At 49.6% G+C, this 24,220-nt stretch overlaps 3 protein-coding genes across 3 annotated transcripts; 1 reads left to right on the top strand and 2 right to left on the bottom strand.

The window, feature by feature from the left end:
• Positions 1–451: 451 nt before the first annotated feature.
• Positions 452–7,563, bottom strand: ZNF319 (zinc finger protein 319). Its single transcript, XM_036751403.1, has 2 exons — positions 7,471–7,563; positions 452–3,807 (listed from the first exon to the last, which is right to left on the bottom strand). The coding sequence occupies exon 2, from the start codon at positions 3,520–3,522 to the stop codon at positions 1,810–1,812; it is 1,713 nt and encodes a 570-aa protein (XP_036607298.1). The 5' UTR covers positions 3,523–3,807; positions 7,471–7,563; the 3' UTR covers positions 452–1,809.
• Positions 6,970–14,009, bottom strand: LOC118842692 (basic proline-rich protein-like). The gene is made up of 3 exons (XM_036750082.1): positions 13,906–14,009; positions 7,471–8,039; positions 6,970–7,331 (listed from the first exon to the last, which is right to left on the bottom strand). Exons 1-3 carry the CDS (start codon positions 14,007–14,009, stop codon positions 6,970–6,972), a joined length of 1,035 nt encoding a protein of 344 aa, XP_036605977.1.
• On the top strand, positions 13,969–21,775 carry USB1 (U6 snRNA biogenesis phosphodiesterase 1). Its single transcript, XM_036751123.1, has 7 exons — positions 13,969–14,135; positions 15,427–15,602; positions 16,119–16,302; positions 18,125–18,178; positions 18,910–19,015; positions 20,257–20,340; positions 20,624–21,775. Exons 1-7 carry the CDS (start codon positions 14,008–14,010, stop codon positions 20,726–20,728), a joined length of 837 nt encoding a protein of 278 aa, XP_036607018.1. The 5' UTR covers positions 13,969–14,007; the 3' UTR covers positions 20,729–21,775.
• The last annotated feature ends 2,445 nt before the right edge of the window (positions 21,776–24,220 follow it).

Genomic DNA, 24,220 nt, shown 5'->3' with positions numbered 1-24,220 from the left:
TGTTTCCTTTTACACTCCTTAAAGCTGAGAGCAAGGACAGCTCCACTGTCAGACCCCCTGATCAAACTGCTTCTGGTCCTCTTTCAAGTGCCAGGACCATGGACAGGTAGACCAAGAGTGAGGAGAGTGGGATGTTGGTTAAAAAACAAAACTTTTAGTCTTTCTCCCAGTTTGCATCAAATTTCCTGGTATTCTCTTGGGGGCATGAGTAGGCCCAGCTTGATCTCTAACCAGTCAGTCTGGACAAATGGTTTCAGAAGAGAAGCTGAGAGGCCAACCATACCATTAAATATGGCAGGAAGCATGCATGGGGCTGGCTCTGGCCATGTGGTTATTAGGTTGGTTATTTGTCTTTGCTCCACTTAAATATCCATTTCCCCTTCTTCTACTCCTCCCCATCCTCTACTCCCTGCCCCTCCCCCCTCCCCCCAAAGACTCAAAACACCCCACAAGCAGCCAGAGAGAACTCCAGGAACCACCTCTCTGACCCAGGAAGTGTCCAGACATTGACTGAAGCATCCTTGGTCATGTGACATCCACAACAGGGGCTGCATGAGCTTAGACAAATAGGGCCACCTAGGTTGCTGGCTATGGAATGCTCCTTTCCTGTCTCGACTCAATAGAATCATTCACACGGAAAGGAAAGAAGGGGTCAAGTGACAGAAGGACTACCCAGGGACAATGCTCACTCCTGATACCTCAACCAGACTCTCCCTTGAAAGTCTGCCCTTCCCCATCACTACCAACCTAGTCTTGACTGAGGACAAGCATTGGGTGAAGCTTAGCTCCCACCCATTCAATCTGACTAGAAGCCTCCTAACATTGTTATTTAAATAAGAAAATGGCAGGAGAACTGATGGCCCTGCAAAAAACAAAAACAAAAGTCATTGGTGACATTCTCTGCCCTCTGATGTTTCCTCATCACCTGCAGTGTCCACACATTCTGGTCATTGTACACAGTGCTCCTGCCCAGCAAAGGTCTGCCACTTTAAGATGGCATATGATGAAGTGCTAAGCAACCCCAAAATGGCCGGAGAGTAAGCTGCCCTTAAAATAGAGAAATTGATCTTTTAACCCTCAGAAGACAGAAGCTTCCTCCCCCATCAGGAAAGGCTCTCAACCTTTTCTCCCAATGCTAAGGGAGCCTCTGTCTTGTTTCCTATTTGAACAAATGGTCATAAACAGTGCCCTTGTGGCAACTCCAATGGACAGCCACCAGCCTCCTACAGGGCTGACCTCTGCAGCCAATTGCTTCTGTTTGGTTCTTCCTTCTGGAGCTGACAAGAGCGGAGGAGGTACCCTTGCCATGGATTCCCCTGCCATGGGGACACACCATCAACCCAGTGCCATGGTAAAAGCAGACCTCTCCGTATCAGCAAGCACTCTGGCAATCTTCTCACAGGCCACAGGACTGTTCTTTATGGCCCAGTTTCATTTCTATTTAGGCTGAAAAAAATCAGGAAGGGCCTGGCAGGCTGGTCTTCCACTTTTAGGGGCTGGGGAAGAGGAAAAGATTGGTTTCTGATCCGGTGTGGCTCTGAATTTCTCTCACAGAGAGGGAGCTAACTGGCCCAAAGGGCCAGTGCCACTAGAAGGCTGCAAAGCTGTTGCTGGGGAAGGGGGGAAGCTTGTTGAGCTGCCCAGGTCAGCTCAGGCTCTGAGCTGCAGACAGAGGGGGAGATGAGGGTGTCCCCCTATAGTACAGTGGTTTCACCGACACCTCCTTGAAGACACTGTACAGTGCAGACCACTACAGCGAGGAGGAAGGCCTGGTAGGTAGGCTGGCCTCAGTGCCCAGGCACCAGCTGCTCAGGGCAGACAGGCGGCCACCTGATAGGCCCCCTCTGCGGTGTGCTGGGTGCTGTGCTCCTGCAGCAGTCCCAAGTCCAGAAAGCGCTCCCCACACCACATGCACTTGTACTGCTGCTCACGGGCATGCACACTGTGGTGCTTATTGAGGTGCTCACGCTGCTTGAAGGCCTTGTCACAGGAGGGGCACTTGTAGGGCTTCTCCCCGGTGTGCACACGCCGGTGCCGCTGCAGGTCCGAGGCATACTTGAAGCGCTTGTCGCAGTCCGGGCACTTGAGGGGCTTCTCGCGGGCGGGGTCGCAGCGGTGCTGCACAAATTCGGAGGATGAGAAGAAGCGGCGCTCACAGAGCGTGCAGCGGAGGGGCTTCTCGGCACAGTGGGCCAGCTGGTGCTTCTGCAGGGCCGAGGCACGCTTGTAGGCCTTGGCACACACTGTGCACTTGAAGGGGCGCTCGGCGCTCTGGGAGCACTTGTGCCGTAGCAGCTCCGAGGACTGGTCGAAGCCCTTCTGGCAGACGCCGCACTTGAAGATGCTCTCAAGACTGTGCACGTGCTGGTGGTAGACCAGGTGGCCTGGCTGCGCGAAGCCCTTCTCACACAGGGCGCACTTGAAGGGCTCGGGGGAGGCGCCGGGGGTCTTGTGTGTGCGCCGATGCCGCAGCAGCGCGTACTGCTGCTTGAAGCTCATCTGGCACAGGTCACACTGGAAGGGGCGCTCCTCGCTATGCGTGCGCTCGTGCTGCCGCAGGTCCGAGGGCCTGCGGAAGGCCTTCTGGCACTCTCCACAGCGGAAGGGCCGCTCTCCGCTTGGCGTGCACGCGTGCTGGAGCAGCTCGGAGGACTCCCGGAAGTGCAGCTCGCAGGCCGGACACTTGAAGAGATGCTCGCCGGAGTGCGCGTACATGTGGCGCACCAGGTGGGAGCGGTGTTTGAAGGTCTTCTCGCACACGGTGCACTTGTACGGCCGCTCTGAGCTGTGCGTGCGCTTGTGGTGCACCAGGTGGGACGACTGGCTGAAGCTCTTATCGCACAGCGTGCATTTGTAGGGCTTCTCGCCTGTGTGAATGCGCTCATGCCGTGACAGCTCCGACAGGTGCTTGAAGGGCTTCTGGCAGATGGAGCAGCTGTACGGCTTCTCCACTGGCTCGGGCGCCGGCGTGGGCTGCGCGGGCTCGGGCGGCTTGTAGGTCTTCTCGCAGATGGAGCACTTCATCACGCTGCCGCTGTGCACGTTGTGGTGCTGCGCCAAGGACGTGAGCAACGAGAAGCCCATCTTGCACACACCACACACGAAGGGCTTCTGCTCCACCTGGATGCACTGGTGCTCCAGGAGGTCAGTGGCCTGGTGGAAGATCTTCAGGCACTGAGTGCACTGGAAGGAACGGTCGTGGCCGGGCAGGCACTGGTGCTCGTGGGGGCTGGAGAGGTGCGTCAGGTCGTGGCCACACACCCCGCATTTGTGGGTGGGCTCCGCCGGGGCCTGCAAGGGGGGGTGCTGGTGGTGCTGTAAGTTGGGGTCCGGCTGCAGAAGAATACCGTAGACAGCGCAGCCCAGGGGGTTCTCCGCTGCGCTTGGCGGGATCGAGTGTTCTGCCAAGGTGGGGGGAGGCTCGGCATGGTGCTGCTGCTGCTGCTGCTGCTGCTGCGGGGGAGGTGGAGGCTGCTGTGGGGGGGCCGGTGGGGGAGGCTGTTGCTGCCAGCTTTCTGACATGCTTGGGAAGAAGAAACAGGGTTTGGACAGTAACGGCTTCAGCTTCCCGCTTGACGTGACTCAACACACAGAAAGAGTTGCCCACGTGTAGTCAGGGGCAGAAGCCTCGGTCCAGAGCTAACTCTCTACGACATCAGAGGCACAGGAGAATGTTCCTTCTTAAGCTAATTCTCAAGTCACTGACCAAATGGTCCAGTGTCCTGTAGTTGACCAGCAAAGACTGCCTAATCTGTGGTGTGCCAGACAGGGTGAGCGAGGAGAGCTTGGCTCCTACGATGAAGAGTTCTGCAGGGAAGAGAGAAAACACAGTCAAATGACAGGAACTTAGAAAAATCTGAATATCACAGGGCAGTCAGCTGCCTATCACTCTACCTCCATCCACCTGATTAAATAAAAAGAAAGTTTACCTAAAGATCACAGCCAGTAGCCGGTACTAGGACAAAACTCATGTCAGGGAGTAGGGACAGGCTTAGGAGGCCATGAGATCCACTCTCCTCAGCGGTTACCAAAGGAGTTCACTCTAAGCTTGAGAGTGGCTGCCTTGACATATGCCCTCATTTCACCATCCTCTAGCCAGAGCACGCTGGCCTTGCCTCCCAGCAGCTTCCTCTGCAGCCCACACAGATTCCCTTTACACTTCTCTCCTGCCTGATTAAATCAGCTGTTTTACAAATGAAGGTCTGGGCTGATTTGGTGACAATCAGAAGTCCTTGCCTCTTTCCTCTTCTCATTCTCTATTAGGGGAGATGGAAAGACTCTGGAGAATATTGGGGCCTTTTAGCTCCATCTCCTAAAGATCTGGGATCCAAATTGCCTTTGCTAGAATAATAGAATTTAAGCTATGGGGCAAAGAAACACCTTCAAAGCCGGCATGCCACCCCAATTTCGGCTCTGCCAAACAAGAGCCTGGATCTTGACTTCACAGACCGTCTCTCCACAGTGAGGGACTTTGGCTGAACTGAGTTGAAAATCCACAGGACCTGAGCCAAGGTGATGCCCCGATTTAAATGAACACGTCTGAAATGCTAATCAGTAAAGCTTGCTCCACTTACTAGGTGAGGCTGCCTGGCCTCCTACAGTATAGACTTGTCCACTGCAAAAGCAGGAGGACAGACTCGATGATCTTCACAATCCCATTCTGCTCTAGACTCTGTGATCCTATGGCCAAGGCTCAAGGTATATCCAATGCCACAATCCTGTTCTCTCTAGAAAATGTCCTAGCCTTTCTAATTAAACCAAGACTGATACCAAACTAGAGTGGCTTCTGGCTTGGTGTGCCTCACTTTGATGTAATAAAGAGGCCAACAGTCTATTAATTTGCCTCTTTGGCATAGGAAGAAAAATGCGACCCAGAGCAAAGGAGGATAACCTTCTCCAGAAACCGGCTCCCTATCCTAACATTAAATTTATACAACTTGATGGAGTCCCCCAAAAGGGACAGGAAATGTCAAGTGAAGACTAATGGTTAACTCATCACTTTGTGGCAGTTTTAAAGTAACAACTGTATGGGAAGAGATTTCAAATGGGGAGACCACCACAATTACAATAAGATGTAAACATTCTCCAATTTCAGGTTTTCTATGGCTTCACATACTACCCATTTTATAGTTCTGGCGTTTTTCCTTCAAAGCCAGTTTGACCTCCTGATGGGGTTATGGGACCTGAACCCCTAAAAGCCCCAGACTTTCCCACACTAGAGTTTCACCTGAGGCATCTGGTCCATCCCAGTCTGCCTAGATACCCAATAATCCTTTTAACTGCCCTTTCACAGTGGCTCTCTGACCACTAAACTCCTCTCACTGTGGCACCTGAGCCCTCCAGGCTATTTGCCACCCCTTAAACCCATCCAGATATTCTCATAGTCTTTTCTTGCAAATAAGTACTACTTACCCCCATTAAGTTCCAAACTCACTAACGGCTTTACCCACTCCTATGGGTGACATAATACTGCAGGTTTACTAGGAACCTTGCTTGCCAAACTGGTGTTAAAATAAATCTCGCTACTTGAAAGAAAACCTGAGTGGTCAAATTCTTTCAAGGCAGATGCCCTGTACCCTTTCATATGGGGGTTCCCAAGACCCCTAACTGCAATACTCTCATTCAGTTCTGAAGGAAAAACACAAATCCCTGACTTCATTCTCATCTCCCTAATATCTGTGGGTGGTGGTGGGGACGGGATTGCAAAAAGAAATCGGCAACTGAACACAACCTTGCCTAGTTTTGGTGCCAGAAGGCAGCAGCAAGTAGGAGGCTGGGGAGTGGGGAGGGAGGAAAAGAATTAAAGTCCAGACGACCACCCACTCAAAATTCCAAACTTCCCAGGAAAGAGAATTAAAGGAAGTACCTAGCACAGGAAAGCCTGAGTTCTGAGAGATCTGCTCCAACACAAACATTCTCCTCTATTCAACATCTTGGCTTTTCAGTCTGTCATAACCTTGAGGTTACACATACCTTTTCTCCCCTATTTAATAAACACACCAGTTCAGAATTTAACCCTGGGAAAGCCTATGGCTAACAGGGGATGCCTCTAAGCGGCTGGACAAGCTTCTATTTGAAGCATTCTGAAAAGGTACAACCCAGCCTCACACACCCACCCCTCCAGAATCCTTTTCTCTTTCCCTTTGAATCCCAGTGAAAGCTGATACTCAGCTCCCCAGCCCCCACGCCCTGCCCTGCCCAGCTGAGCTGCCATTCGGACAGAATCAAAAACAGGGGACAAGGAATTCAATAAACACAGACAACAACCCCTCCACAGAAAGCCTGGGAGAAAGGGGTAGGGTTTTTTGTTTTTTTAAAGGAGGGAGCAAAGCTTTACCACTACCCCATTCACACCACCCCCAAATTATCTGTCACAATTAACAGTACAAAACGGGGGCCTCCACTCCCCCTGGATACAAGCCTGGGGTTTTTCCTGGCTAACTCCTTGGAGGGGGAACCAGATAACAAACCACAGTAGAACCTCCTGCCAGTTTACTCCAGGGAAATGTGGGCTCGGTTTCTCTGCCTTTCCTAAGGACAGTTTCCTTTCTGGCCTTGGGCAGGCAGGAAGTTCCAAAGAGGCAGGAACTGGGCTTGGGAAGGGGCGTAGGCAAGGGATTATTGGGGGGGGGGGGAGTCAAAGGACTCTGGAAAAATGAGGAGGGGGAAAGAAGGAATTAGGTTTGGAGTGATATTAGGAAAGGGGATGTTTGTAGACTGGGTCAAGAGATAAAAAGGATTACAGGAAATGTGAGACAGATGAGTGAGAAAGGGGATGGGGAGAGATGGAACTGGGGAGGGGGAGACATGGGTGAAGGTTATGGGGAGGGAGATGAGTGAAGAAGGCGTTGGGGAGAGAGGATGGGGATATGGAGGAAGGGGCTGGAGAGTAAGGGACAGTAGGTGGGAAGATAGAGGGCTGAAAGATGTTTCTCCAAGAATGGGATCTCCCTGGGGACTGGAGTCTCACTAGAGGCTGGGGTTTCTCTGGGGGATGAGGTCTCTCTGGAGACCAGGATGCTTCCTAGGCTGGGTCTCCATTGAGGCCAGGGTCTCTTCGGAGGCTAGAGTCTCCCTGGGCCTCTCCCCGGAGTCCTGGGTCTCTTCTAGGGCTGGTATCTCTCTCTCTCGAGGGGCCAAGTCTCTCTCAGCGCTAAGGTCTCCGAGCGCTTCTCCCCGGGGTCCGGGGTCTCTCCTGAGGCTGGGGTCTCTCTCAGGGCTAGAGTCTCCCAGGGCCTCTCCCCGGGATCCCGGGTCTCTCCTAGGGCTGGGGTCTCTGTCTGGGGGCAGGGCCTCTCTCCGGGGTCCCGGGTCTCTCCTGGGGCTGGGATCTGTCCGGGGGGCAGGGCCTCTCCCCGTGGTCCCGGGTCTCTCTCTCTCTCTGGGGGGCTGGGACCTCCCCAGGGCGGGGGGCTGCGGCGCAGAGGAGGGGAGGGGGCGCTGGGCCCCGGGGTCCCCTCTTGGGCTCACCTGGGGCCTGCCGGGGGTCCGGGGATCGCTTCCCCCTTCTGCTCCCTCCCTCGCCGCCCTTTACTCCGGCTCCTCCCCCTCCTCGTCCTCCTCCTCCTCCTCCGCGGCCCGGGTCGGAGCCGGGGCTGGGCCGGGCCAGGCCGGGGTCGGGGGCGCGGCCTGCGGGTCCCTCCCGATCCCCGGCCTCGCGTAGTTGTGGAGGCGGCTGCTGCGGCGGCGGGTCCCGGGTGGGGCCTGGGGGTCCGGCCGGCTCCGGACCGGGGGGCGGTGTCGGCGGGAGCGGGGGCGGGGGCGGAGGGCGAGGGCGAGCGTGCGAGGCGAGCGTGAGTGTGAGTGAGTGTGCAAGCCCGGGTGAGTGACGGGCGCGGGGCCGGCCGGGGCCCGGAGGCGGGGCCGCGGAAGGGGAAGGAGGAGGAGCGGGAGGCGAGGAGCGCGGCGAGGGGCCCAGGAGGCGAGGCCGCCCCCTGCCGGGCACCCGGCGGTGACGCAGGCCGCGAGGAGGGGGCGGGGAAACAGCGAGGGCCGCCCTCGGTCCCGCCCAGGTCCCGCCTACTTCGCAGTGCCGACTCCTGGAGAGGGAGGGAGGGAGGGCTTCTCCCCGCCCCCTCCGCGTGCACGTGGCTCGGTCTTGTACGATCTTGGCAGGGGCTTCCCAGCCACTCACTCACCCAAGTAAAACACGTTTTCGTGGCTGCCTCTGCTCTGGACGGGTCAGTTACTGACTTACCCACAGCCTCAAGGTACTTTCCCATAAAAAGGCTCCGCAAAAGCACCTAAATCTCGTTGTCGTCGTCCCGATCGCTGGGAACTCTCCACTTTAGGTGCTACTTTCTATTTTTGTTCTTTGCTGTTTGTGAACAGAAAGTACATGGGTTTGACCTCAGGTCATTCGGAGACAGCATTGTCTTTGCATTTTTCGGATCGCAGATGTAGGGTAGAGAGGGTCCCCAGCAGCCCCTCGTTTAGAGGAGAGGGAGCTGACTCAGAATCATAGGATCCAAAGCCTCGGGCTGGAAGGGACTGAGACCATCTGATCAGCCCCTTCCTCATTTACAGCTAAGCAAACTGAAATCAAGGGAGTCTCGGGAGTGACAGAGCTCGGCGGAATTGGAACGCCAGGCTTTGGACTCCAAATCAAGCTGGGTTTCTGCCATGACACTTTGTTGCCTCTCCTACGGCTTTTTGAGTTTGGCTTTCTTTGGTCTATATCAATTAAACATGTATTAGAGGCAGTTAGGTAGCACAGTAGATAGTCTTTTAACTTGCCTGCCTTAGTTTACCCCACCTATAAAATGAGAATGGTAATTATAGAAACTAAGTCCCAGGGTTGTTGTGAGGATAGAATGAGATGGTACAAATACCGCTCTACAAATAGGGTGCTTTCCAAACTATGAAGCGCTATATAAATGCTAGCTCTTATTCCCGTAATTTTCTGAATTATTTATATCATCATGTTTTAAAGAACAATAATATTCCATTTACCACAACCTTGTTGCCCTATCCCACATGTTGAGGACATAATTTCTTTCTAGCTTTTTGCTAATGATGGGGTGCTTCCAGAGGCACGGTGTTCTGGTTCTACAGGACCCCCGTTATTGAGGATAAATTCGACAGAGACATCACTGGATCGCTTTCACAGAAGGGTTCTACGAAGTCATCACAGCAAAGAAATGATCATGGGATGGTAGGTGGAGAGCTACAGGGAACCAGAGAGGTCATGTGATCCAACCCCCTAATTTCATAATTCAGGAAACTCAATTACTGTACCTGTTTCCCTATACCAATGTTGACTTTTGTCAGTGACCCCCCACTTAGGAACTGCACACCAAGTGAGTAACAAGAAATCAGTCCTGCTAGCTAGGTTACCAGTCCTGACCATTGTATTCCCAGGTTCTAGGGATTCTAACATCACCACCACCCCCAAAAAAAGCTATCACCAAAATTCCTTTAGTTTCTCTTTTAGCCCAGGAGAATGTCTATCTTGATGCTTGCCTCAGTTAAAAACTCTGGAGATACTTTATAGTCAAAAGAAAATTTTTAAAATTAAATTTAGCAAATATTTAATATGTTCGTGCCCTGTGCTAGGCACTGGGGACATAAATACAAAGTAAAACCAGGCAAATACAACACAACACACAAAGAGAAGGAAAATAACCAGGGTTTTAGAATTTAAATTCTAAATTTCTATCCTCTTATCCTGGTATATCTCTGACTTACCCTTCTATTTCCCTAAGCCTCTGATAAGGGTCTGATATCAAGAAGTACAGAAAACTAACAGAAATGCGTAAGACCAAAAGCAACTCCGGACTAGACAAGTGGTCAAATGTTATGTACACAGTTCTCAAAAAAAAAGGAATGCAAATTATAAACAACCATATAAAAGAATGCTCCAAATCACTAATAAAAGGGAAAATGAAAATCAAAACCCTGAGGTTCCATTTCATTCCCAGTAAATTAGTCAAAAATAGATAGAGTCAATATTGGAGAAATAGTGGAGAGATGGAAATATTAATGAATAGTTGGTGAAGCTGTGAATAATTGGTACAACCACTCTGGAATATGTAAAGAAAGCAAGTAGAATATTTATGCCCTTTAATTCAGATATCCCATTGCTACGCATGTATTCTAAGGAAGTCTGACAAAAAGAAAGGCCCTATAAAAACTCAAAAATATCTATAGCAACACTTTTGTGTGTTAGCAAAGAACTGGAAACTGGGGAATAGCTGAACAAGTTTTGGTACATAAATGTAATGGAATATTCCTGTGCCATGGGAAACAGGGAAAGACTCCTATAGGCTGATACAAAATAAAGTAGAAACAAGGCTAATAAGGTCAAAGGATATGAACAGGCAATTTTCAGATGAAATTAAAGCTACCTACAGTCATGAAAAAAATGCTCTAACTCACTACTGATTAGAGAAATGCACATTAAAACAATTCTGAGGAACCACCTGACACCTATCAGATTGGCTAATATGACAGAAAAGGAAAATAATAAATATTGGAGAAGATGTGGGAAAACTGGAACACTAATGCACTGTTGGTGGAGTTGTGAACTGATCCAACCATTCTGGAGAGCAATTTGGAACTATGCCCAAAGGGCTATAAAACTGTGCTAAAAACTTTGATCCAGCAATACCACTGCTAGGTCTGTATCCCAAAGAGATCATAAAAAAATGGAAAAGAACAAGGCTAGGTAACTTACACAAGGACTGTGCAAGATATATGAAAAGAGTAACAAAACAATAGAAACTGCACAGTGCAAAATTATAATGGCCACGGTTGGTCCCATGAAGAGACATTAGAAGATATTTTCCCATTTCTTTGCATAGAGGTGTAATGTTATGCACAACATCAGACTTTTTTGACATATTGATTAGTTTCATGGACATTTTTCCCCTTTCTTCCTCTTTTTTTCTAACACTAGAAGACCAGGTGTGTCAACTGATGCAAAAATTAGTATCATTTTAGTTTGATATAAAAATTTTTATCCTGCAATGTTTATTTTCTTTGCTTTGTAGATAAAAAAAAATGTACTGCATCAACTGATGAAACTTGGTCTTACAAGGTATTCTTAAATTTCTGTACTACCAGTGGTAAATTCTTCATTATAAGAGATATCTCTCTGGAATCAGAAGGTACAATGGGAAATGTGGTTGACATGAAAACAAAAGCTATTAATAATAGCTTTATCTTGGATAAAGCTTTACCAATTTATCTTTGAAAGCCATCTCCTGGCTTGTCTCTTACCTATGAGATGTTCTCAAAACTCACATGCTTATATATTCCAGGCAAAAGTTATAATCCAAGGCATATTACTTGCCATCTTTGGGTCTCCATTTCAGTATGTGTAAAATGAGAGTCTCTCAGGTCCCTTCCGGCTCTAAGACCTAGCATCCTACAAATTAATTCAAAGGCAAAATCTAAATGTCATATCTTCCCTCATGGAGCTCAGGAGAAAGGTTAGGGCTGGATACATCTGAGTATACTCTGTATAGAGATGATCTTTGAATGATGAGATTGCCAGATGGAGTAAATTGGGAGAAGTGGAGAGGACAGAGCTCTGGGGGACATTCATAGTTAGTGGGCACACCCTGGATGAAATTCCAGCAAAAGAGACTGAGAAGGATCAATCAGACAAGTAGAAGAAGCAGGAGAACTATGTCATGAAAACCTAGAGAGTAAGAGAATAACAAAAGGAAGAGGGTGATGTCTAAGACAGAAGGATGAGGATCGAGAAAAGGCCGTCAGATTTGGCAGTTGAGAGATCATGTGTTACTTTGGAGAGAGCAGTTTCAGGTGAATAATGATATCAAAAACTGGATTGTGGAGAGTTAAGAGAGTGGGAGGAAAGAAGTTGGAAGCAACAATTGTCTGAGGCTTGCTCAAGCTAGAAGAATCACAGCACCTTTGCTATTGGGGCTCAACTAACAGAATCATGGGAATTTGAAAAGGACTAAATTCAAGCTTGATATAAAGAAGAACGTCCTAACAATTAGTGCTCCCCAGAAGTGGAACGTGTTGCTGCAGTGCAGACTCACTGGAGTCTTTGGAGGGAAGCTGGATGGACACTTGTCTGGTACATTGCGGAGAGAACTCTTTTGAGGTATGTGTTGGAGATAAAAATTCTGTGATTCTGACCTCATAGATTATTCCACAGATGAGAAAACTGAGATTCAAAACAATTCGTCTGTGGTCACACAGGTGGTCAATTTTGCAGCCAAGATGTGAACCCATGTCCAAGTCTCAAGCTCTTTCTGATTGGACACTAGAGGAAAACGTGAGGGAAGAGAGAAAGATAAACCTAAAACAGGGTGATATGGACAGAAATAGTCAAGTCAGAAAGAGGAGCCAGTCCAAATCAATCAACAGGCATTTACCAGGCACCTATTATGGTGTCAAGCGCTATACTCAGTGCTGGAGGCACAAAGACAAAAACTGAAACATTTCCTGCCCTCCCTGCCCAAAAAAACAGGAACTTACATTCTATTGGGGGAGGAATACGCATATAAGTTGATATATATATATATATATATATATATATATATATATAATATATATATACATATATATATATAATATATATATACATATATATGTATAAATACATATACTTTTTACCAGACCATCTGTATAGGAAACTTCCTCTGCCAATGCAGATTGTTACCTGCTCTGCGACTAATAAAAACTCTGAGTTCTTGAAGAATCGATACCTGAGTTTTTCCAAGCTCCGGTGCCCTCTTTGCCTAACGATTGTATAATTTGGTGTTTATTCGCCAGCTATCTCTGATGTTTGTCTATTTCTATGTCTACTTGTCTGCCTCCATTAGAAAGCAAACTCCTTGAGATTAGGGATTGTTTCGTTCTTTGTGCTTGTATTTCAGTGTCTAGTGGGGAGGAAAATTAGTATTTATTAAAAGCTTGCTCTACACTAGGCACTGTGCTAAGCACTTTACACTCATAACAATCCTGCAAGGTAGTTGTTATTATTCTCATTTTTATAACTGAGAAAACTGAGGCAGGCAGAGTTGAGTGACTTGCCCAGGGTCACTTAAATGTCTGAGGCAGGATTTGAACTCATTCTTCCTGATCCTGGCTCAGTGCTATCACTCCACTCAGCCACCTAGCTGTCTCTAAGCACTTACAATGTAACAGGTTTAAAATGCTTTTTGACTGATTGGGTATTTGTCTGAGGTACTGGGAGGTTGAGACTTGACCGTGGTTACAGAGCTAGTATGGGCCAGGTGCAGGCTTGAACTCAGTACTTCCTGATTCAAAAGCTGCCTCTCACCTGCTGTACCTGTGGATGTCCCACAAGCCTCCGATAAAGGAGAGAGGGACAGAGATGGGGGGGAAGAGAAAGGAGGAGGGAGGAAGAGAGGAAGAAGAGTAAAAGTAAGGAAAAGAGATATGGGCTGGAGAGGGCAGAGGGGGAAGGAAGGAAAGGAGGGGAGAAGAGAGTTGGTGGGAGAGGGGAGGAAAGATGAGGCAGGAAAGAGGGAGTAGGGAAGAAGAGGGAGAGAAGGAAGAGGGGAGAAGGGAGGAGAAAAAAGGAGGAAGAGGAAGGGGGAATAGAAGGAGAGAAGAGAGGAGAGAAGGAAGCGGGAAGAGAGGGAGAGGAAAAGGAGGGGGAGGGGAGAAGACGGGAAAAAGGAAGAGGGGTGAAGAGGAAACGGAGGAAAAGAAGGGGGAAGGGAGAAGGAAGACGGGAGAAGGGGGAGAAGAGGAAAGGGAGGAAAAAAATGGGAAAGGGAGGAGGAAGGGGGGGATGGAGAGGGAAGAGATGGAAGGGGGAGGAGACAAGGAAGAGCGGGAGAGGAGGAGAAGCAGAGGAGCGAAGGAAGGAGGAGGGCAGAGGAGGTGAGAATAGCGAGACTCATAACGGTTTGATCTCCCCCGATAAGTAAGGGAGCGAAGGGGGCGGGGGGGGGGGGCCAAGCGGGCTCTTGGAGGCGGAACTTCCGGGGGGCGGGCCCAGGTTTCCAGGGGGAAGGGAATGAGCGGGGCACTCGTCGTGCCCGGGAGCAAGAAGATCCCATGAGCGCAGCACTCCTGGTGGGCTACAGCAGCAGCAGCAGTAGCAACAACAGCGGCTCAGAAGGCGAGGATGAGGATGGGCCTGGGCCCAGGGCCAGTGCAGAGCCCGAGGAGGGCGGCAGCCGTGGGTGAGGAGCCGCCTGAGTAGGCGCTGAAAGGAAGCCGTTTTTCCGGCCGGGAAGGGAGAAACAAACGGGGGCCCCACCCCCGGAACCGGAAGTAATTTTCTGGCGGGGGGCGGGGGAGCAGGGAGTTGGCGCAGGCGCGCTGTGGAAAGGACGGCCTCTGCGCCCCCCCCCCCTCCCCCCTTGCCGCCGCACCTTGGCGGTTCGCAGCTTCCGAGCTCCTTGGGGAAGGGGGCGCCGAGGCTGGACCCTGAATCCGCTGCGGAGGCGGGAAGGCCGAGCCCAGCTTCGCCCCTATGCCGAGTTCCTCCCCGTCCTTTAAAGACCAACTCAAATGTCGCCTTCTCCATGATGCCCTCCCCTATTCCCCACCCCCACCCCAGACCAGAAGCCCTCTTTTGCCCCCTCTGCTAACACAGATCTTTTAATTTTATGCATTAAAATGACGTGCATTTGAGCCTCATTCCCCAACTAGAGAGTGAGTTCCATGAGGGCAGGGACCTCTTGTCTTGTTCTCTGGCACAGAGGGATGAATGAATGCATGCATACATGCATGCCCCAGCGCTGATGAAGAACTAGAAGAGGCCCGGGGCCACGAGCCCAACCCCCTGGCGATGAGGGGTTACAGCCTTTGGAGCTATTCCGTGTCTGGGGTGAGATTGGAATCCAGGTCTTCCTCACCCTAGGAAGAGTCAGCGTTCTGTTGGCTATGACTCAGTGCCTGTGGAAGAGAGACGGGGAATGGGACCTGTTAGGGTTGGTTTAATCAGGAGTCCATCCTAGGAAGGCAGTTCTCTTTGAAGCCACCCCGACAAGCCCCGCAGCAGAAAGAGGGTCCTTAGGTCCCCTTAAAGGGTCAGTTGGGCCCGATGAGGCTTATGTGCCTCTTTGTACCAGAGATGGTCAGCTCTGCAGAGGAAGGGGCCCAGCACCCCAGGAGTGACCCAGGCTCATAGACTGAATACAGATTATTCAAACCAGATCCTCCACACCTCTTGGATTCCAAGCTTGGATAACAAAATGGAGTAGGAGTGTCTTAAACAGAATATTTGCATCCCCGGGATTGCCTTGGAAACCTTGCCCTTTGCCCAGCCTCAGACATTCTGGATGTTTAAAGCACAGCATTCCCCCATCCCTCAGTACCTTCCCTTTCTCTGGCCTGGCTCCTCATCCCCAACATTGACGGTTGAGCACATGCCCAGGAAGGAAAGTACTTTTTTCTTGTTGACAGAGATATAGGGGATCAATCATGGGTAAAGATCAATGTGTATACTCCATGTTTTTACTTCTGCAGACATCACCGTCCTTCTCCCCCTCCCCCTCCCCGTCGGCTGCCCATTCCAGACAGCGTCTTGAACATGTTTCCAGATCCAGAAGATGGGATTGTGGATGACGTTGAAAAACATGGTGGCAGAATCCGAACCTTCCCCCACGAAAGGGGTATTTGGGCTACCCATGTCTGGGTCCCCTGTAAGTGACAGCAGATCTCCCCAGCCTGGGAGGGGGCAGAGGTCCTGGGAGGAGCCTTTTCAGTATTTGCTGAGTGAGGCAAGCCAGGGCAGTGGATCCTTATAAGGTTGTCATTTTTTGAGCAAATAACTCTGAGATTTCTCCAACATCTGGCCTGGACTCAGACTTGATGCCCTGAAGTCATCTTTGCAGGCCTCCCTGAGTATGCAGCATTTTCCAGCGTCACAGGCAGGCCACCCAATGGGACCTCAGGCTGTCTGGGAGCTGGTTTGGGATAGCATGACAGGGCCACCTCACATAGGTCACTTCCTTTTTTGAGAGGCTGTCTTTTCATCAGTCTTCAGTGACATGCTGTACTTGACACCCTTTGAGTTAAATAAACATGGTTTGCCTTCTAAGTGACTTCTTTGTGAAAAGGGAGAAGAAAAGTAATCTTTCTGGCCTAGGATTGTGTTCATTTGTTCACTGAGGGTCCCACGCTGAGAAAACGGCTCCCTCTGTTTCCTTCCTTTCCAGATGAAGCGAAGGAAGATTTTTTTGACCTGCTTGACCTTCTCATGACCCAGGCCCAGAGGGTCCTGCCCAGACTAGTAAAGATGGAGGAGTTCCACATCAGTCTGTCACAGAGTGTGATCCTGCGGTACCATTGGATCACTCCGTTTGTGCAGTCCCTGAAGAGCCGCATGGCCTCTTTCCACAGGTGCGTTTCTTTCCCCTCGCACCTTCATCTTCTCTCTCTCCTCTCTGTCTTTTCTGTTTGATCCTGGGTCTGGAGTCTTGGGAGTATCCTAGGAATCAGCAAAAAAAAACAAGGACTTTCAGCCCCCTTGGATACTTCCCAGGCCTCTTATTCCCCAGAGCCAAAGGATGTAGACAGAACTTAACATTTTATGGGAACCCACAGGGCTTGATGGAATTACGTTGGCAGGTAGCAGAAAGATGGACAGAAATTGCCTTTGTCACCTCGGCCCCCACCCACCCCCAACACACACCCACACACACACTCACACTCTCACACATGCACTCACACTCACACACTCTCACCCCCTCACCCCACAGATATGTTGGCCAAATCGCAGTGTTTATGTTCTAAATGGGACCTAAAGGTTCCCAAAGCCTAAGGAATGAATCTCTAACAAGCATGTGGGAGCATTGTGTTTCGTTAGACAAAGAAAAGACAGTGAAGCTGAGGCGAGTCAGAAGTCAGAGATCAGAATGCAAGGGATTGTCCCAAAGGTAGTGAGAACCGCTTCATTTGTGAGTTATGCAAAAACCAGTGTGAGAACTTTAGGTTCTGTGTCAGGTCGAGGTCAGTAGATTTGGGGGGGATTGAGGAGTGTTCCTGGCATACCCCAAAATTGTTGCATCTAGGCTTCTCCCTACTTATAAGCAGAGCCCTGTCTGTTGACAAGAGTGGAGGAAGAAGAGGCCTAGAAAAGAATTCTTTATCTACCTGCCGTCCCCTCATATCAGTGTCCCAGTGTGCAGTTGGAGCCCTGGACAAGGATCCCAAGATCTCACTGGACTCAATGAATGACATTGGTTGGGTTCTAGAAACAGCGAATGGTTATCAAGTCAGTGAGAACATCACGTGTCCTACCCCTCCTCCCAATGCGGCTTGCATTCCCCCCCCCACTCGGCCTGGTAATGTCACCACTGACGATGGGGCTTCCCAAGACTCAGAGCCTGGTTTATCACCGAGGGCAAGACTCCGGCCTGTCTCTCTCAGGCTTGTTGCTTTGTACAAGTAGAACAAACAAAGCCTTAAGATGGAATGCCCTACTTTATTTGGCTCTTTCCTGTTTCTGTGTGACTATTGGAGGAGCTGGTAATCCCTGTGGGGTAATCCCCTGTTTTCTGATCTCCAATGCTCACTCCTCCTGACCCTGAGATTCCTTTACTTACTCTGCCTTTTCTTGGTTTATATTGATAATATGTTTTCATGCATAGAAACACATACGTGTGCTTGCGTATGTGTGTGTGTGAAGATGCAAACATGTAATTTCATATAACTTTTGTTACAAGTTAAGACAGATTTGTCCTTATCTCCCTGATAATCCTTTATCCAAATGAAATCTTTAATATCTATTTCTGTTAATCTCCAAGGAACAAATTATTCTTTTATACATTATTATTTGCTAATCGTAGATGAGACATCTTCTGCTTCCATGGATCCACTCATAAAATCCAGCCTTTCACTGTTTATTGAAATCTGATGAGAGAGTTAAGAGGCGGTTCTCCCACAATCCTATTTCTAGGGGTCAGAACAGATATAAATGATACCAGCAGGATTGAGTCCTTCCTGCCTACAGATAAGCTTCCCCATGAATTGCCTTTCTAGGCTTTATTTGACTGTGCATAGAGCAGGACTGGGGATCCTGAGCCGAGCACAGAGGTAGGAAGTCAGGTGCCCGGCTTCCGAGTGACTCCAGAATCCGGTATTATTATGTAATACTAGATTCATTTTCCTGCTTGCTTTTTCCTATTCTAAGAAAATGATTTTTTTTTCTCTTAAATTTCAGGTTCTTGTTCACAGCTAACCAGGTGAAGGTTTACACAAATCAAGAGAAGACAAGGTGTGTGTGGCTGTGGCTATGGGTGTGGCTGTGGGTGTAGGTATTCTGATGCAAGCACCACACCAGGACTGCTCTGGAGATGTAGAATGGGCATTCTGTGTCAGGCCCCTCTTTCTGAATGTTTAGATCAGTTGTTGACCCTGAAGCTTTAAAAAAAAGAGTCACCTGCTTAGTTGAGAGTGCCTTGAACCAGCATGGGACAATAGGGATGTCCCGAGACTAGAAGGGGGAGGAAGTGGCCCCTGGCCTCCTTCTCCCAGTAACTGGGCATTCTTGGGGAGGTTCATCAGCCTCTTGATGCTGTCCAGTGGGGTGTGGGATGACATCCACCTTGCTTATTTCACAAGGTAGTTGTGTTTCTGACACTTGGGAAAAGTTGAAGGTGCTAAACAAATGTGATAGATTAGTATTATCCAAGCTTTAAACCAAGCTGCCCACGCCACTGGGTGCCAACAAGCAGAAACAGTCAGTTTTGTCAAAGCAGAGACTAGATTTTTGTGTGTTGGGGGTAAGGGGTTCTTTCTTTGTATCTCCAGCACTTAGTATATTGCCTGGTATTAGTAGGCACTTTACAAATGCTAGTTGACTGACTGAGTCATTCGTGCACCAGTTGAGGTCCAGCCCTCCCTCCTGTCTGGCTCTCTGGAGTCTCAGGGTCTCACTTGGGACCCAGCAGTCTCCCTGTCCAGGTCTAGCTGACCTCATGCTCTCCACCCCTTTTCTCTGCCCAGGACCTTCATTGGGTTAGAGGTCACTGCGGGGCACACCCAGTTTCTAGACTTGGTCTCAGAAGTGGACAGAGTAATGGAGGAATTTGACCTGGCAACTTTCTACAAGGTGAGATGCTTCTATGTCCCTGTAAACTAGGTGTGGTTTAAACAAAAGAAGTGAATAGTTCATTTGGACTTCCAACCCACACATTCTGTGAAAAAGGCATAAAAAAAACCCTCTGAGGTCACTTGGGATGAATCTGGCTGGGTGATCTGCACCCTGTGGACATTGTGGGGTGATGGTGCAGTTCCTTTCCTCCCCTCCCCACCGCCTACCCCCATCAGAGTATAGACACTGGGCTACATGGGAAGCGAAGCTCCTGGCACCTGACCCTCACCCAGAGCAGGGATAAGCTCTGAACCCTGAACAGACCCTGAACAGAGGCTGGAATTGGGGCCATGAGGGACTGCCCACTAGGGACTCTGAGTCTTCATTGTTGAAAAACAAAAGGCCAGCTGTGCTTCTCTTGTGGTCTCCCCTAGCACACACAAGCATGGGAGTCCTGAAGGGGTTCAAGTTCTGCAGCCCAACTCTCTTCTCACTTGTTCTAGGGCCGTTGAGCCTTGCCCCGGCCCTTCTCGGTCATGGTTGATGGCAGAGGGAGTAGCAAGGGCCATATAGCCCGCCCTGGGGTCCCGAGCCCCCTCAGACTTGGACGTGCCATGCTTGGAAGCCACGCGTGGGGTGTGGGGCGCTTTACCTGCCTCAGTGAGGCTTCCTTGTCCCAGGAAGTGCAGTGAATCCTATTGTAGCGGGAGTCGGGAAGACTCGGATTCAAATTCTCCAAGGCATTGGCCCTCTCAAACACAGTTCCCACATCTGTAGAATGGGAGGGTTGTGGTGAAGATATTTAAGATGTGTAAAGCGCTTTGCAAACTTTAAAGCGCCATGTATAGTCCGTCATTGTAACCCCTGGAGTGTGGAATGCAACTGTCTTTGTCACAACATGTGCAGGTTGAGTAGTGGAGAGTAGAATTTTCTGTTGGGAAGAAATGTCCATTAAAAACACGGAACCATTTGAAAGGTCCTGGTTGTGTTCCTGTGCCCTTGCTGGTCTGGTGGCAGTGACAGCTCACCTGCTTAGTCCTAGCTCTGTCCACACCCTACCATTAACAAGCCAAACAGGAAGAACAAAGGACCATCCTCTCTCTGGGGCTGAGTGATTAAACTTACAGCATTATTCCTGCATTAGGAATCCCAGGCTGCCAGGCCCTCCTTCATAGTGGAGGCGGCTACCCTATGTGGACGCAGAGATGGGCTGTCACTGACCACTGTGCAATCTGTGTGTCCTTGTCGCTCTCTCCTAGGAGCCTTCCTTCCACATCAGCCTGGCCTGGTGTGTTGGAGATGTGCGATCCACACTAAAGGAGTCGATCATCCAGGAGCTGCAGGTGGGAACCTTGGCTGGGGAGGCAATGTGGTGGTGGGGGCAGTCCTTCCTGGGGGAGATGGGAGTGGGCAGGTTTTCCTGGCCTAAGTGAAAGAACCAACCCCAAAGGGGTAGGTAGCCAGGAAGCACCCTGGCCTGAAGGGTTGGGTGTTCAGAGCCTCCAGGTATCATTGGTGGCCGAGGCTGGAAGGGGACGTCCTCACTTCTGGGGCTCTTGGCCCCAGGCTTCACCTCTGGGTGGGCTGTGGGTCAGGGACCTCTTTGTATGCTGTGATGTGTTGTAGGAAATCGTGGACGGCTTTGAAGACTCTGCTCCACTGCTGCGCGTGCAGGCTGAACAGGTCCGCTGCAAATCTGGGAATAAATTCTTCTCTTTCCCGTTAAAATGAGAGGGAGCCAGCAAGGGACGGGCCTTTGGTCCATGACCCTCCTTCCTGCAGCCAGCCAGAGGATGAGCCTTCTGCCTTTGGAGGAGGAGGGAATTCTTGGAATGTCATGACCCTGGCTTTATGGTTCCAGCCCATTCTAATGGGGAAGCAAGGTGCACCTGTCCAGCGCCCGCCACGCCTGCCCAACCAGAGAGCCAGTAATGCCCTTCGGAGGCACTGTGCCCACATCCTGGGGGCCTCTGCAACCCCCTCCCTCCTAAGAGGTTTTTGGGTGCAAGGTGGCCATTTCCACGAGATAACCAGTAGAGGGCAGAGCAGACTGTGATTCCTGCCATGGGCCTCCAGTCCCAGGGCAGAATTCTTTGGGGTCACTGTGAGACCTTCAGGTTCAGCTGTTTCATTCCCTTCAGCTGTTTGCATTTTTGTGCCCTTGACCTCAGACCCAAATCTTAGGAATTATTGTTTCCACATCTCCCTCCGATCCTGCCCTGGCTGACCAGGTGCCTTCAGGAGGCCATGCCCCTGCCCTTTTCTTCTTAGGAACTTCTCACCCTAAGTCCCACCCAGGCCCAGCTCTGTACCAGGGTCCTCTAGCACAGCCCCCTCACACCCTCCCATGAGCCCCCCCCAGGTGCCAGGGGAAAACTTGACCAGATGCTTCTTATGGGCTTGGCTGTCTGGGAAGAGCTGTCTAGATTTCCAAACTCCCTGGCCTCTGGCTTCCCACATTAATTTTCCAAAAAAATAGGAAACAAAGCTTTCCCGTGGAGGCCCTCCTCCTGGATGCTCCATATCTATCTCTGGCTCTGTCTCCACTTGCCCCTTTCTGCCTGATGAGCAACAAGAGACCTTTTACAGGAAAACATTTAGGCCAGTTGGGAGAAGAAATTCTTTTTTTTTTTTCTTCAGGCCTTCACTGCAATTAAAAAAAAAAGTGGGTTGTCCTGAGCAAATCCAGCTGCCACCTGGATTTCTGGTACTGGATGATGGGACTATATATGGATATTTAAATTATGTTAAATGAAATAAAAGTTTCTATTTCTGCTTCTTGGGTTCCAGTGGCAGTATTTATCATCAAAAAGGTAAAAGAAGGAATTTTTTTCCTTTCCCTCTCACTGCCGCCACCCCTACTGCACCCAGGTCAATATTACGTTACAGGTGTCAGAAGTCTGGATGTCCAGCTTCCTCAAGTTGCTTTCATGCTCCACCTTTCACAATAACATGGGGCCTGGGTTTTTTAGGGCCTTATGGTCTTGATGTACTCTGTTTAGCAATCCAACAACAAACATTTCTAATAACACCTTGCATTCGTATGGAGATTTCCTGATACAACGTAAAGAGCTCTCTCCTTAGAGACAGGGGACCTTGGCTGATGGAGTGCATGGCTTTCTTTGTTTCATGAATCATCCTTCATTGGGTCTCCTCCTGTCATCTTTTCAGAATCTGGCACTGCTCCGTGTGCTGATGATAGCTCAAGATTAGCTGGTTAGTAGCCCTCCTCCTCGGGCTTATGCCTGCTCATCTTTTCTAGGCTTTGAGGGGAGCCAAGCCTGATCTCCATGGCAAAAGTTACAGCTGCAGAAAGCCCCAAACGAAGGGGGACAGATCTAGTCCCAATTCATTGTTTTGTTGGATCCAAACCCGTCCGGTTGCCCTGTTGCTCTTTCACCATCTGGATGCAACCAATGTCTGACAATTCATTGATGCTGGTGTTTTTCCACAGTCACTTGTGGGCAGTTACTGGGAACACGCCGTCTGCAGAAGACAAGTGCTCTTAGAGTGTTCTAGGAAACCAGTCCCTTTGGAGAGCCCTGCCCGATGTTATTAGGCATTTCCATTAACAACCCCGAGGATGAATTTTACTAATCAAATTTGGGAAGGATGTGGAACTGGAAGCCCAGCTGTGCTGAATAGGGAATTAGAATGCAGCATGACTTTGAGAAATGGGCCAAAATCAATACGATGAAATTCAATGGGAGAATGGAAAGGAGCTGATAGAGGAAGGAAATGGGAAATTCACTGAGAGCTGGGGAGGCTGGCTGGGCAGAAGAATGACAGAGAAGCAGTGGGGGAGCTTGGCTTGTGCCCAGCCCAGGGGACCTCTGGAAGAGACAGGATTCAGGGCTCTTCAGCTTACATTTGAGAAAAATAAAAAGATTTCACAAGAGAATCAGGGCTGGGTTGAAACCCATTGGGTTGCCATCAGGATCACCGAATGCCTCTGGAAAATGAAGAAAAAGAAAAAAAGGGGAACATCTTAACCTGCTGAGGTTTCACGAAAGGAGAAAAATAAAATCTTCAATTGTGTAATAGCCATTTTACAGTCCTCAGAACCTCTTTGCCATTTGTATTAAAAAACCTGAAGGCCAAAAAGAAACTACAAAATATCTTGACTCTGTGCCTTCAAGATATTCCCTGCAGGGTAGGAAAATCATCCTTGAGGGTTTTTTTGATTTGTTTTTTGGGGACAGCTGATTGGCCCTTATACACCTGACAAATACCGTTCTCACACCCAGGCTCTGCAGACCACCCCCAGCCCAGTATCCAAGAGAGGAAAATTAGCACAACTTGTTTATTCCTTCTCTTGGAACCAGAAGCCCTAAGCAGGGCTCCTTTGGGTACTGGCCGTGAAAACCCAGCAGGGGTGCTTTGTAGGCAGAGCACAAAGATGAGGTTTAGGTCAGGCCCCAAAGCAGGAATATTGCTTTTTAAGTGGTGGCTCTCAAAATGAAAACTATGGCAAATAGCTTTAGAAAGGAAATCCTAGAAGTAATAAAGCATAGGGTTCTGTGAGACCCAGAGAGGATACCTTGCTCTCCAGATTATATATAGGACTATTGGTAATGCTACTGTTTCATACGAAAGAGGGATTAGATTTTGGTCTGTTTGGCCTGAGTTGTTAGAAGGGTGAGCAATGGGGTGGAATTTGCCAAAGAATCAAATGTAAGCTTGATATCTAGGGGGAAAAACCCACTTTCTAACTAAGAGAGTTATCCAAATGTGGAATGAGCTGCCTCTGGAGGCAGTGAAGGCCCCCCCCACTTTGGAGATCTTTGGGCAAAGGCTAGGTGAGTACTTGGGTATACTGTAGAAGGCATTTTTGTTCAGTTATGGGTTGGATTAGGTGCCTCAGGTGCCCTTTCAGCTCTAAAATTCAGTGATTGTCCCAAGGTATTTATTCATTCCAGGGGCTCCCTCTCAGGAAAAGTACTTTTTCTATTACTGTCCCAAGCTTGGGGAAGAGTCTTATAAGTGGCAGCTCAGCTTCAGCCAACCCCAGGCAGCTACATCACTGACCCTCTCATCTGCCCTGAGTACTTCCATTCCTCAAGGGCTGCCCCAAGAATTTGTTCATCAGCCCCTGCCCCTTTGGTCTAAGTAGCCAGGAAGCACGATGAAAATCCCACAGATGTATGAAACCATTTGAGCAAATACCGTTAGAGGAAGGGACAGTGATGTGTAGCATGACTAGCTTTTTCCCTGCACTGGGTT

Source organism: Trichosurus vulpecula, chromosome 3 (assembly GCF_011100635.1).
Source record: "Trichosurus vulpecula isolate mTriVul1 chromosome 3, mTriVul1.pri, whole genome shotgun sequence".
In the NCBI taxonomy this organism is placed as follows: domain Eukaryota; kingdom Metazoa; phylum Chordata; class Mammalia; order Diprotodontia; family Phalangeridae; genus Trichosurus; species Trichosurus vulpecula.
Note: the sequence above shows the minus strand (reverse complement) of the source record. Positions and strands in the feature narration are given on the sequence as shown.

Excerpts from the sequence above, each read along its gene's own strand:
- ZNF319 (XM_036751403.1), bottom strand. The coding sequence starts at position 3,522 with ATGTCAGAAAGCTGGCAGCAACAGCCTCCCCCACCGGCCCCCCCACAG.
- USB1 (XM_036751123.1), top strand. The coding sequence starts at position 14,008 with ATGAGCGCAGCACTCCTGGTGGGCTACAGCAGCAGCAGCAGTAGCAAC. Across the intron at positions 16,303-18,124 it reads CGCATGGCCTCTTTCCACAG|GTTCTTGTTCACAGCTAACC; the intron begins GTGCGTTTCTTT and ends CTTAAATTTCAG. Across the intron at positions 18,179-18,909 it reads ACAAATCAAGAGAAGACAAG|GACCTTCATTGGGTTAGAGG; the intron begins GTGTGTGTGGCT and ends TTCTCTGCCCAG.
- LOC118842692 (XM_036750082.1), bottom strand. The coding sequence starts at position 14,009 with ATGGGATCTTCTTGCTCCCGGGCACGACGAGTGCCCCGCTCATTCCCT. Across the intron at positions 8,040-13,905 it reads CGCCTCCAAGAGCCCGCTTG|GAGTCGGCACTGCGAAGTAG; the intron begins GCCCCCCCCCCC and ends CTCCCTCTCCAG. Across the intron at positions 7,332-7,470 it reads GGACCCCCGGCAGGCCCCAG|ATCCCAGCCCCAGGAGAGAC; the intron begins GTGAGCCCAAGA and ends CCCCCCGGACAG.